Source organism: Kalmanozyma brasiliensis (genome assembly GCF_000497045.1).
Source record: "Kalmanozyma brasiliensis GHG001 unplaced genomic scaffold PSEUBRA_SCAF8, whole genome shotgun sequence".
Lineage (NCBI taxonomy): Eukaryota > Fungi > Basidiomycota > Ustilaginomycetes > Ustilaginales > Kalmanozyma > Kalmanozyma brasiliensis.
The window spans coordinates 136,780-150,097 of NW_015961991.1; the positions used below are offsets into that span (position 1 = coordinate 136,780).

General features: G+C 57.7%; 5 protein-coding genes across 5 annotated transcripts; 3 read left to right on the forward strand and 2 right to left on the reverse strand.

The window, feature by feature from the left end:
- Positions 1–232: 232 nt before the first annotated feature.
- PSEUBRA_005979 (Ubiquitin domain protein) lies at positions 233–1,378 on the reverse strand (the record flags this gene model as incomplete). Its single annotated transcript, XM_059465734.1, has 1 exon — positions 233–1,378. One exon carries the CDS (start codon positions 1,376–1,378, stop codon positions 233–235), a length of 1,146 nt encoding a protein of 381 aa, XP_059321703.1.
- A 2,138-nt stretch (positions 1,379–3,516) lies between these two features.
- On the forward strand, positions 3,517–5,463 carry PSEUBRA_005980 (Protein kinase domain protein; the record flags this gene model as incomplete). Its single annotated transcript, XM_016439360.2, has 1 exon — positions 3,517–5,463. One exon carries the CDS (start codon positions 3,517–3,519, stop codon positions 5,461–5,463), a length of 1,947 nt encoding a protein of 648 aa, XP_016289690.2.
- A 554-nt stretch (positions 5,464–6,017) lies between these two features.
- On the forward strand, positions 6,018–8,996 carry PSEUBRA_005981 (Peptidase C2, calpain, large subunit, domain III; the record flags this gene model as incomplete). Its single annotated transcript, XM_016439356.2, has 1 exon — positions 6,018–8,996. The coding sequence occupies one exon, from the start codon at positions 6,018–6,020 to the stop codon at positions 8,994–8,996; it is 2,979 nt and encodes a 992-aa protein (XP_016289691.2).
- A 59-nt stretch (positions 8,997–9,055) lies between these two features.
- Positions 9,056–11,158, reverse strand: PSEUBRA_005982 (protein of unknown function DUF1605; the record flags this gene model as incomplete). Its single annotated transcript, XM_016439375.2, has 2 exons — positions 9,056–10,255; positions 10,526–11,158. The coding sequence occupies 2 exons, from the start codon at positions 11,156–11,158 to the stop codon at positions 9,056–9,058; spliced, it is 1,833 nt and encodes a 610-aa protein (XP_016289692.2).
- A 358-nt stretch (positions 11,159–11,516) lies between these two features.
- Positions 11,517–13,109, forward strand: PSEUBRA_005983 (Snf7; the record flags this gene model as incomplete). The annotated part of the gene is made up of 1 exon (XM_016439351.1): positions 11,517–13,109. One exon carries the CDS (start codon positions 11,517–11,519, stop codon positions 13,107–13,109), a length of 1,593 nt encoding a protein of 530 aa, XP_016289693.1.
- Positions 13,110–13,318: the final 209 nt, after the last annotated feature.

Genomic DNA, 13,318 nt, shown 5'->3' on the forward strand with positions numbered 1-13,318 from the left:
CAGCTCTCCACCCGACCATGCGCTCATAAACACCAGTCCTTGAGGCCCCATCTTACATCGAACCTCACGCAGCTCAAGGGCCCGTTTCTCATTGCTGAACACGTAGAAACACACACACGGCAAACGAGATGGAAAGTGAAACGGATCTCCTCAGAGAGAAAGCCGCTCAAAAGGGGTAACATGTATTCAAAGGACGTGAAAAGATCGTAAAACATCGAACGTCGTACGACGATCAGTTGCCGCCACGCAGACGGAGCACCAGGTGGAGCGTGCTCTCTTTCTGGATGTTGTAATCGGACAGGGTACGGCCGTCCTCGAGCTGCTTGCCGGCAAAGATGAGACGCTGCTGGTCGGGAGGGATACCCTCCTTGTCCTGAATCTTGGCCTTGACATTGTCAATCGTGTCCGACGACTCGACTTCCAGGGTGATGGTCTTGCCCGTGAGCGTCTTGACAAAGATCTGCATACCTCCGCGCAGGCGAAGCACAAGGTGCAAGGTGCTCTCCTTTTGGATGTTGTAGTCCGACAGGGTGCGACCGTCTTCCAACTGCTTTCCAGCGAAGATCAGGCGCTGCTGGTCAGGCGGGATACCCTCCTTATCCTGGATCTTAGCCTTCACGTTGTCAATCGTGTCCGAAGACTCGACCTCCAAGGTGATCGTCTTTCCAGTGAGCGTCTTGACGAAGATCTGCATACCACCACGGAGTCGCAAGACGAGGTGGAGCGTGCTCTCCTTTTGGATGTTGTAATCGGACAGGGTGCGGCCGTCCTCGAGCTGCTTGCCTGCAAAGATCAGGCGCTGCTGGTCGGGTGGAATGCCTTCCTTGTCCTGAATCTTAGCCTTGACGTTGTCGATGGTGTCAGAAGACTCAACCTCAAGAGTGATCGTCTTGCCGGTCAAGGTCTTGACGAAGATCTGCATACCACCGCGAAGACGGAGAACGAGGTGGAGGGTGCTCTCCTTCTGGATGTTGTAGTCCGAGAGCGTACGGCCGTCCTCAAGCTGCTTTCCGGCGAAGATGAGTCGCTGCTGGTCAGGGGGAATGCCCTCCTTATCCTGGATCTTGGCCTTGACGTTGTCGATGGTGTCAGAAGACTCAACTTCGAGCGTAATGGTCTTGCCGGTCAGAGTCTTGACAAAGATCTGCATACCACCACGGAGGCGGAGAACGAGGTGGAGAGTGGACTCCTTCTGGATGTTGTAGTCCGAGAGCGTACGGCCATCCTCGAGCTGTTTGCCGGCGAAAATGAGACGCTGCTGGTCGGGAGGGATGCCCTCCTTATCCTGGATCTTAGCCTTGACATTGTCAATGGTGTCCGACGACTCCACCTCGAGGGTGATGGTCTTGCCGGTGAGAGTCTTGACGAAGATCTGCATGGCCTGTGATGCGGGAGGACGCGGATGGATGGCAAAGATGCGGAAGAGTCAGAAGAATGGTCGAGCGAGGGGAGCTTGAAAACGAAGCTGCTCAGTCGAAGTACAAAAGCGCGATCCGGTGTCGTCCAGACAACGTGCACGATGAACCAAGGCAAGCGGTGGATGGATGCGTGTCACTTACTGGTTAGAATGGAAGGGTGATGAATGCGGATGGATGCAAAGTCACGATGTAGCGATGAGGTCTGAAGGCTACGTGAAGAGTGATGTGAGTCTGAACCAGAAGAGAAAGCTGTCTGGTGGTCGTGATGGTGAGGAGCAACGAGTGAATGAGGCTGAGCAAGGCTATGTATATATACGCAGGGTAAGATGCAGGCGCAGGTGCGGGTGCTGCGCACAAGCGATTGACCCGCATCGAGCCGCGTTTCTAGGCGCGGGATGGGGGACAGCGCACGGGGCCACGGACTGTGACTTTGGAAGCCAAGCTCAGCAAGGCCGAGGCAGAGGCGAGAGGGCTTCAGGGTGCTGAGCTCAGGTGCCGACTTGATTGCCACCACGTCGAAGTGGAAAAGACAGATGAAGTGCCCGCTCAGCCTGTGGGATTCTAGGCGTGGAGGTTGACGGCTGAGTCGAATTGTGCTTGTGCTTGCTGATCTCAACTTGCTTATCGCGCTTACCTTTCTGGCTGTGCTATGCTCAGCCGCCTGGTCCAGGCTGTGTCTGTCAGTTCTGCCGGATGGGTGAAATCGGGTCGATATCGATTTTCGATGAAATGATGGCGCGAAACCGAATACAAATTGTGCAAGGCTTACGAATTCTAAGTCGGCCACACAGTATTCCGCTATTGCGTCGATGCAGTTGGAAAAGGGGCTAGATCGGGGGTCGATTGGGTCAAAGGGCAAGCAAGCAAGCAAGCAAGCAAGGGTCAAAGGGTTCGGCTCAGCCTCAGTTTCGAAACTTGGGCCAAATTTGAATCGGAGACAGAAGCCTCATATTGTGCGTAGATTCTTCCTAAGACCGAGCGATGAGCGAACGTCATCGCCCTCTGCCCCTCTTCATGGTCTTGAATCTACGTCGAAGCAATCGAACCAGGTTCAAAACGCTGTGTACAACGATCGATCCAGGCAGTCGTATGAGGACGAGGCAAGCTTGTAGGCGATGATGGAAAGCAGATTCGCCGCTGGTGGGAGCTCGAGGCGAGGTGTCAAGAAGAATGGACCCTGTGACGCACCCTGCCGCCGCCGCCAAATTGGTGGCTGCCGACACGTTCCCGAAGAGGCAAGCAACCCTGCGGACCACGTTCGGCTCATCTTGGTATCGCCTTGTCGATCCTTCTTTATGGCCGAAGCAAACCGAATTCTACTCTCAATGTTGCCATATGGTCCTGAAGACATGTTGTCCATCGATATCCGAGCGAGTTCTTTGAAGGGGAGCCTCGACCGAACGGAAGCCGAGGCCCAAGACACCCCCTCCCGCCCTTCCTTCTCGGACAGATAACGTTACCTTTGTCGGGCTGCGATGTCATGTTCCATGACTCGCTATTGCGCGGGCCTTGCCTCCCGAGAACTCGAACATTTGGAAGAGTGCCACGGCTTGCGGTCGTGGCCGCATCCTCCCGGCGGCAGCAGGTTGTCGCCTCGTTTTTCCCTCCATTCAGAGAGCGGAACAGCATTCACTTGTCTCTGTGCTGACATTGCATCTTGCCAAGGCGGCACGCGGCTGACTCGATGACTGGTCTGAGTACTTCCGAACAGCGAAGCCTCTTATGCTCCTCGAGACCAAGCTCATCGGAACGGACCTACGAGGTGGAGGCTTGAGAACAAAAACAAAATCGCCGCTCAGAAAGCCGAAATGGAGTGACTGAGCTTTGTGAGAAAATGGGCGGCCTGCTTCCTTTCTCATCACCATCAATCCTCATTCGCAATCGGCTGCTGACCCTGGGCGTCGCATCGTCCGATCGGTCGTGGGTCTCATCAAGGCAAGCTTCTGCTCATTGCTCATCTGTCAATGACGGTCGAGCCCGCAGCGATTCCGAATTAGTACTTAGTTGACTGACTCGACTTGACTTTCTCATCCTCACTACTGCACACTACCGCACACTACCGCACACTCCCGCACACTCCCGCACACTCCCGCACACCATGTCATACCATCATCAGGCGTCTGGATCCGATCGTTCGCACAATGGGCATCGTCCAGCCCGCTCCGGCGACCGTCGCTCACCACCCTCCTCTGCAGCCTCGTCTTCTCGAGAGCCACTGCAGAAACGACCTCGAAATGATGACGTGAAGTCAGCTTCAGCCCGAGGAGCCTCACAATCAACCTCAGTCTCTTCAGCAACTCAGAACAGGCGACACGACCGCCTCAGTCTCGAAGACGACCAAGTTGTGACCCCGCATCTTGACAGATTGCTCGACCAATTGGATGCTGGCATCGACGAGGAAGAGCAAAGGCGCAGGACGCTGGAGGAGAGTCGCAAACGGCGACAGGCTATTCTGCAAAAGCACAGCAGCTCACAGACTTCGACTCCACCTGTGCCTCCACATGTCAGCTCCTTGAAGTCCGCTTCGAGCGTATCATCCCTCCATGCGCATCAAGCTCCAACCGCCAAGACAAACAGCGGATTTGACCCCAAGGACGGTCAGGCGGCATTCTCGCTGGTAAAGAATGCATCTCGAGGCATCAGCGCTGTCGATGCTGATGCGGAACGTGTTTCGGCTGCAGAGCTCGATCCGGATGCTGACCGCGCTCAAGAGCTCTCTCGACTCGAACAGCGTCGACAATCACAACTCCAGCAAGCGACGAAAGAGCTGAGCTCAAAGAAGCACGAGGAAGAGTTCGAAGAGGTCGAGGTGACCGACGAGGAAGAAGATGCCGAGCTCGACATGTTTGCTCTGTCTGACGACGAAGGAGCGGCCAAGAAGAAGAAGACCAAGATCATTGGCGTGCCCAAGCGCAAGGACACAAAAGCCAATCTCGTCAACACCACGAAAGGGCTGCCGGTGTCGGATGCAGCTTCGAGCAGCACCGCGAACCTGGCAAGCAATTGGGACGACAGCGAGGGCTATCTGCGCACCATTCTGGGCGAAACACTCGATGAACGCTATCAGATCTTTGCAGTGCTGGGCAAAGGCATGTTCGCCTCGGTGGTGCGAGCGCGCGACCTGCACGACAATGGCACCGAAGTGGCGATCAAGATCATCAGGGTGCAGGAGAGCATGTACAAGGCCGGGATCAAGGAAGTCGGCATCTTGCGAAGGCTGAACCAGTCGGATCCGGACGATCGCAAGCACGTCGTACAACTCGAAAGACACTTTGACTATAAAGGTCACCTCTGCATGGTGTTCGAGTCGCTGGCGATGAACCTGCGCGAGGTCGTTCGTAGGTACGGTCGCGATGTGGGTCTCAACCTGCAAGCGGTCCGAGCTTATGCGCATCAGCTGCTTCTCGCGCTTTCTCATCTCGCCAAGAACTCGGTCATCCACGCCGACATCAAGCCTGACAACGTGCTTGTCAACGACACCAAGACCTTGCTCAAACTTTGCGACCTGGGCTCAGCATCGTTCGTCCACGAGATGGAGATTACGCCGTATCTGGTCTCTCGCTTCTACCGAGCACCGGAGGTCATCCTCGGACAGGCGTACGACTGCTCGGTCGATGTCTGGTCCACGGGCTGCACACTGTACGAGCTCGCCACCGGCAAAATCCTCTTCCCCGGCAGGACCAACAATCATATGCTCCTCTTGATGCAGGAGCTGCGAGGCCGTTTCACCACCAAGCAGATCCGCAAGAGTCAGTATGGCGAGCAGCACTTCGACGACGCCAATGCGTTCCTGTCGATGGAACCCGACAAGAGCACGGGTCAGAGTGTGGTGCGGAGGGTGATGGTGCAGAAGCCCGTGATGGATCTGCGAGCACGATTGCTGCCGACGGATGCAGCTAAGCAGCTCAAGGCGGACGAGCTCAAGATGATGAATCATTTCGTAGACCTCTTGGAACGATGCCTAGAGCTGGACCCTGCCAGACGCATCAAGCTGAAAGATGCGCTCGAGCATCCCTTCCTAGCGCATGTTTCGAGATCCGGCTAGATACCATACCAGCGTTACAATGACATTTCAATTGACACATCACGCCATCAATCGGCATCGTTTGGCTCCAATCCGAGAGAGCGGACGAGCTGATCCGACCGCTGAACGTATGATCGACGGACTTACGAGGCGGCGCTTCTATGCGCCGACGTCGGTGAATGTGCTGGACCCTGAATGCACGCGGTCGAGGCACACACGAGCAAAGCACACCGGCCAAATCCACTTTGCCAAAATCCAGGCACAGGTCACTCCAGAATTCGGTTTCGTCACGCCGCTTTGTCTTGGCAAAGGCTTCCTTTGAGACATCGTTCTCGACTCTCTTCCATCACCGGCTCTGCTCAGCCTACTCTTGGCTGTGCATCCTCCACTCGTCTTGGCATCGTCGCTGCATATCCCGCTCCTCAATCCTTCGAGAGGCGCTCTTACCATGCCGAACAGCTTCTCTCAGCCCGTCGAGCATCGGTAACATTATCAGCAAAAGCGGCGGTAGCAAGCGTCGCAACTTCAAACATACCCGCAACAAGGCTGCTCTGACGCAATCTCTGGCTAGGGATATGAGCGCGCCCATCACTCGCAACGAATGGAATGCAAAGCTCAAGCACGCACAGGACCAGGCGCAACGGGCCACCAAGGCCGAGCTGGCCCGCAACTTCTCGGAAGCCTTCGAGCTCTATGTCCGGTCGGGCCAGCTCTTCCTTTGGCTGCTGTCCAACTTTCCAAACACCAGCAACAATGCCTCTTTGACAGCACCTAGACAGATAGACGGCTTCGGCTCCAGCCCATCGAGAGCAGGAGCTGACTCCACCTCGACCAGCCCAATTGTTGATGGTGGTTCCTTCGGCGCAGGTGACGGCTCAACTCGCGAGCGTCTCAAGCAAATGGCGACCAAGGTCATGGCTCGAGCTGAAAAGATCAAATCACTACACAAGGACTTGCGGCCTGTCGATCGCGATGCTCTGAGTCAAGAAGAGCAGTCTACCATTCTTGTCAGCTCGTCTCTGATCAACGGCCACCGGTACCCAATATGGAATGGCGCCCCATCTCCCATTCAAATTGCCACTCGCTCAACGATCATCGACAAGGAGCAACCATCACTATCACCGATTCAGCTTCGCAAGCGTACAGTCTACCAGAGAGCCTCGCAGATCAATGCAAACGATGATCAGAGCTGGTCGACGAGTCTCAAAGGCAGCGACATCGTCCAGGACATCGTCACTGACTGCTCCTTCGTCGCCGCCCTGGAAGTTGCCGCTGAGCACGATCGCATCTTTGGTGGGAAGCTAGCAACTTCGGCACTATACCCAAAAGATTCGTCCGGCCGCATAGAGCCGAGCTCTGACGGTCAATATCACGCCAAGCTTCACATCAACGGCACACCACGTCAGGTGTCCATCGACGACCATCTCCCTTACTATCCTTCCGAGGCCTCATCATCTTCGCCTACAGCATCGAATTCGGCTGTCCACCCATACCGCTTGATGTGCGCGACTTCACGCTCCGGAAAAGCCATCTGGCCGGCTCTGCTCGAGAAAGCATACCTCAAAGTCATGGGCGGCTATGACTTTGCCGGTTCCAATAGCAGCATCGACCTCTATGCATTGACTGGCTGGCTGCCGGAACACATCTTCCTTCGCCATGCCGGTTTCCAACGCGAGAAGTCGTGGCAGAGAATTCACGATGCGTGGAATGCTGGTCTATGCATGGCCACCGCAGGGACCGGCAAGAAGCCTTGTCGCAAAAAGGAAGAGGCTGGTAGCCAGATTGACGACAATATCGACAACATCACGCTCGACTCGGGCCTGATCTCCAGCCACAACTATGCAATCTTGGATGTGCGCACGAGTGGGAATCGCCGCTACGTCAAGCTGATGAATCCATGGCGCACTGCCGCTGGCATCAGACCCGCATTCGCCATCTCGGAGGAAGAAGAGCAGCGTGTTTACGCCAGCTCATCGCTGAAGGAAAAGTTGGGAGGTGTCGAGCTGGACGCGGAAGAGAAAGAGGCTGAGGTTCCATTGACCTTCACGGTCTCGTGGGACGATTTCTGCAGTCACTTCGACTCGCTGTTTCTCAATTGGGATCCCGAGATGTTCGACAAGAGCGTCACGGTGCACTCATGCTGGCGAGGCGACCCCTCTTCTCAGTCGCCAGGAGCTCCAACATCAGGCTCGAAGCAGTTTGACCCCCATTTCAGGCTATCTATCGCTCTTCCTCCCGGCCAGAGCAGCAGCGCCGAGGCGGCCGCCAGCGATCCCTCTGCTGAAGTCTGGGTCCTCCTGACACGACACATCACCACCACCAGGCCAACTCAGGGGGCAGTCACGGACACCGCAGAGGCACCCACAGAATACATTGCGATCCATGCCTTCGAGGATGACCATCATTCCTCCGACAGCGAAAGCTCCACTACGAGCGCTGCTCCTGCTCTGCGTCAGGCCAAGCACAAGGGTGCGTTTGTAGATGGAACGCATGTCCTCGTGCGCCTCAAGCCTTCTGCTCTGCGCGAAAGAACCCCAACACAGTCCAAACACGCCGCCAGCCCCGAGCGAGGGCCCCAGCAATGCAGCTTCACCATTGTCGTGCCGCGCCGCAGCGAGCCCACATCGTCAACCGGAACGCCGCAGCAGAATACAGTCAAGGACACCAACTACACCTTGTCCGTCTTTTCACGGTATCCGATGGAGCTCTCCGAGCTCCGGACTCGATTGCCGTACTGCGAAACGATCAGCGGCTCTTGGACAACCCGCACTGCAGGAGGGAACGCGACGCTGGCATCCTTCCTGTCCAACCCGCAGTACACGTTGGTAATCCCCGCCAACCAGGGCGAAGTGCAGCTGCAGCTCACGCTCGAGTCCGCCGACCGACGCATCCCGGTTCAAGTGCTTCTCACCTATCCTGGCACCGGGACTGGCCGCGTGACGCATCTGACCGAGGGCGACGTCGTGTTGAGCAGCGGGATGTACCATCACGGTATGGCGCTGTGCTCCACCTCCCAACCCGGCAATTCCGGTCCCGCCCTGCGACCCGGAACCTATACGCTGATCGCCTCGACCTTCGACGCCGGTATCCTGGGCGACTTTTCGTTGCGAATCGAGTCGACCCGCCCCGTGCAGCTGCGACCCATCCCGCAGGAAGGAGCGGGAATGTTCCATCGCCGACTCACGTCCCGCTGGACGCGCGGTGTCAACGCGTGTGGATCGCCTACCAACAGGGCCTACTTTGACAATCCGGGCTGGCGCTTCACCCTCGATCGCCCGGGACTCACCGGTCTTGTCGCCCGGATTCGAGTCGAGGCACCAAGGACAGAGGCGGTGAGACCGTACGTCAACCTGGCCCTGTTCGCCGAAAGTGGGGGTTTCAAGGAGGTCGCCAGCAGCGGCAGCTATACGGACCTCACGTGCGGCGCAAGCGTAGATACCAGGCTGCCAGCAGGGACGTATCGGTTGATCGCATCGACCTACCAGCCAGGAACGCAGGCGGACTTCACGGTGGATCTGTACACTGCGGCCAAGGTCGACGTGGTCCCTCTCTAGCCCTGCACACATCACACTCGTCATGCTGAGAAATGGGTATCATCGTTGTTGTTTCCCTCTCAAAGATTTGAATACGATTCGTCGCCGGCGCTCGTCTGAAGCGTCCCCCGCGCACTACTGCCCCAATGAGTCTTGACATCGTAGAACCCAGGCACGGCGTCAGTGACCCACGTTAGATCGTCCAGCACGGCAATGTCGCGTATGAAAATCCTCCCGTCATCCCCCTGGCTCGCCTCGCCGTAGACCACCCACAGCTTGCCCGTCTCCGGCGCCCGGTTGAACAACACACTGCTGGGATGCACCCACACCTCGTCCCCACCCACGGCGGTGCGATACGTCATGGTGGATGCGTCGTAGCGTGCCAAATTGGCGTAGAGTCCTGTGCAGAGGCAGCGCGTTAGGCGTTCCACCGCATCTTGCCGTCCTAGGATGCTCGAGGTCGGATCGAGCTTGACTGTCGAGGCGAAGCGTTGCAGGTATCGCTCGAGTTGAGAACGAATATTCACCGCCCTACTCAGCGCGGCGAAATTCAACCGGTGTCGGGTGCACCACTTCCTCCCGCGCCGCCCGACGCCATCAAAGGCAAGGTAGACATTGAGCAGCGTCATCATGTCGCCTTCTTTGGCTTGGAACGCGCGCATGGAGAGCTGCGTCTCGGTGCTCTCCACCGCAAAGAAGGGCGATGTGACGGACATCATGGCGAGGAGGGAGAGCGTTTCGGATGCGCATCCGCGGCGTGTCGATTCGAGCAGCGCACGAGAGAGGTGCGGGGGAAGGGGAAGCTCACCCATCATCCCGCCCTGCTCGGTTAGCCGGGAATGGGAATCTATCGCACCTAGACGGACGAGTCGACCCAGCGCACTGGCCAGCGCGGCCACCGGCGGCGCAGGTGGAAGCCACGGGAACGAGAGAAGGTTGTCGACACCAAGACACTTGAGTTGCAACACCACCCCTTCGAGCCCTACGCGCGTGAGCTCTGGCGCTGTAGTGCGCGCCATCGCGTGAAAGGTCGCCTCGCTGTACAGGCGAAAGCACTTTCCCGGGCGCGTTCGACCGGCTCGACCCGCGCGTTGAAGCGCAGATGCCTGGCTGATGGGCGCAACCGACAGCGTCGAGTGTAGGGACGAAGAGGTGCGGAGTTTAGCGAGGCCGCAATCGACCACGTAGACGATGCCGTCGAGGGTGATGCCCGTCTCGGCGACATTGGTTGCCACGACGACCTTGCGTGTTCCTGTCGGGGCTAGAGAGAACAGTTCGGTCTGCTCAGATGACGATAGGCCAGAGTGAAGCGGGAGGAGGTGCATCCTCGCCGCTGAGGCAGGGAGGGACGATTGGCGATCAGAGAGAGCTTGTAGAGCAGAATCGATCTCCGAGCGATCAGTGAGAAATGCTAGTATGTCCCCCTTAGGTTCAGCCAGATGGATGCGCCATATCGTCTCCACTGTCTCCTGTACGTAGTCCTGACAGGGTTGGCTGAGGAACGCCGCCTCCACCGGAAAACTCCGCCCATCCACTTGCACTACACTTACTCCCCCCGGCCCATCGAGGAGCTCCTTCATTCCCACCACATCCACCGTCGCACTCGCCACCACCACCCTCAGCTCAGGTCTTCTGCGACAGATCTTTTTGAGGATCCCCAGTAGCAGATCGCTATCCAACCCGCGCTCATGCACCTCGTCCACCATCACCACAGAGTACCTGGTGAGCAGGGGGTCGCGGAGACACTCGCGGAGCAGCGCGCCGTGCGTCATGTATCGTATCTTCGTGCGAGGCGAGGAGTCATCTTCGAAGCGAACGGTGTAGCCCACTTCCTCGCCTAGGGGGACGGCGAGGGAGGAGGCGACGTGGGCTGCGACGGTGGTTGCGGTGATCCGACGGGGTTGCGTGCATGCGATGGTGCCGCGGGAGGACCAGCCGGAGGTGTGAAGGATGATGGGAAGCTGGGTGGTCTTGCCGCTGCCAGTGGAGCCGATCAGGATGAGGATCTGGGAGATTTCGAGTGCGTGCAGGATCGATAGGCGGGAGGAGTGGATCGGCAGGGTGGATGGGGAGGTGCTGGGAGGAGGGAGGAGTGGGGCGGATGAGGTGGAGCGATCGAGCGAGCTGCCCGGTTGAGAGGTGCCTGGTTTCCAGAATGTCGGTTTCGATGATGAGGCCGACATGGTGGGCTGGACCAGGCCGGCTGATGCGGCCGAGCAAAGGGTGAGATATAGCGACGATGATGCTGGTGAGGGTGTGATGGTAAGGTCGCACAGCTGGACAGGGTCTTCGCTTGGACCACAAAAAAAAAAGTCCAACACCTCCACACTCTGCAAAACACTCTCACGCTTCATCACCATCATCACGTCGACCCTGTCCTCAACCCACCACACGATTGTCTCAACACACACCGCCCACTACACATCGATCTGCTCTCACGGTCAAACGTCATCATCAGAGCTCAGCTTCAACCGCTCAAATATACCCTCGACGCCTCCGCACACGCGCACCATCGTCACAGCATATACCCGCGCACCCACCATGACGTCGAGCAACACCGGCCTCGCCAAATACCTCTCCACGCACACGTCCTTCCAAGACCCGCGCTCGTCCTCTTCTCCCCTTCCCGCACTCTACTCCGATCTTTCGCGGCAGCGCAAATCCAATCCTGCCGGCTACCGTGCTAGCGTCGAGTGGTGGAAGGGCATTCTGCTGGATGTCACCTTTGCCGGTGTTCAGTTCGACCGTGATCCACCATCTTCCACATCAATCTCAGCCTCAGGGATGGGCGAAGTAGTAGACCGAACGACTTTTCGCCTGGACGAGTCCACCAAAGCGCGATGGACAATCCCCGGTGTCGGCCGCCCTCTAGGCCTCGGCACCGTCATCGCGGACCTCGAGCGCGAACGCACCGTCATCCCGCTCTCCTCATACCTCAAGTCTCCGACACCCCTTTCCGGCCCCTCCCCCTCCTCAGGTCTGCGATCCTACATCCCAACAACACGCGGCGTAGCATCAGCTCTGCTCCTCACACCAGCAAAATGGGCCGCTTCTTCCCTATACACCCTCGCCCTCGGCTCCAAGGAAGACGATGCAGAGTACAGCGAAGACGAGCGTCTGTTCCGACTCAAGCGCGGTGAATGGGTCTTCTTCCCCCTGGTCGAGCGTCTCTCCACCTCCTTTTTGATGCACTTCTACGCCAACGAGGCCTCCTTGTCGCCACTATCGCTGCTCATGACGACGTCGGAGTTTCACACCAAGCTAGCGGCGCAGTGTGGATTTGAGCCGTCCGAGCGGGATGCGTTGCTGGTGCTCAAGTACCTTTCTCGGGATCGACGCGAGGGTCCAGCAGCGGTGGTGCAGGACGGGCTGATCAAGTTCGCACCAACCGAATACGACCCTGTCGAACCAATCACCTCTGAAGATCGTGACATCCTCGCTGTTCACTCCACCCTGCTTCGGCTCGATACGCAGATCTCTTCGCTCGAAACCCAGATCACCACCCGTAACGAGAGCATCAAGACCGCTCTTCGGGCTAACAACCCAAGCTTGGCCAAAACCCACCTGCGCAGCCGCAAAGCTCTCGAGGAAGCTCTGCAGAAACGTCGTGGCGTGAGAGAGACGCTATCGGGCGTGCTAGCAAATATCGAACAGGCCAAGGGCGACGTCGAGGTCATGCGCGCTCTCAAGGCGAGCGAAGGCGTGTTGCGCGGCGTGTTGGGCAGGAAGGAGTTGCAGGTGGAGAATGTGGAAAGTGTCATGGACGGGTTGCAGGAGCTGGTGGGTGTGCAGGACGAGGTGGATGGTGTGATTCGGGACGGGGCGAGGGTGCATGTGGATGAGGAGGAGATGGAGGAGGAGTTGCGGGTGTTGGAGGCGGAGAAGCGGCGAGAGGAGGGGGAGAAGACGGAGAGGAGGGAGGGAGAGGAGAGAGAGAAGAGGGAGCGGGAGCGGGAGGAGGCGAAGAAGGTGCAGGAGAGCAAGGAGGCGGAAGACAAGAAGCAGGAGGAGGAGCTCAAGGCGCGGTTTGAGCGATTGAGAGTTGCGCAAGGTCCCATCTCGACACCAGGCGAGACAGCATCACAGACACATGCGAAGGAACCCTCATTGTCGAAAGAAGCCATCACCGAATAGACTCGGCAACCCTCCAATCCGAACCACGATCTCGCTCAAAATGCCGCGACAGACGCCAACCAATGTATTGAAGCAGGGATGCAAAACGTCAGGCGTGTTGCCCTTTTTTGGATTGGCTTGCGTGAAGCATATGGAGACAACGAATGCCGAATGTGTGTGTGGTGTGCGAGAGGAGTCCTAAGATAGGTAATGTTGCGAGTAGAAGAGCC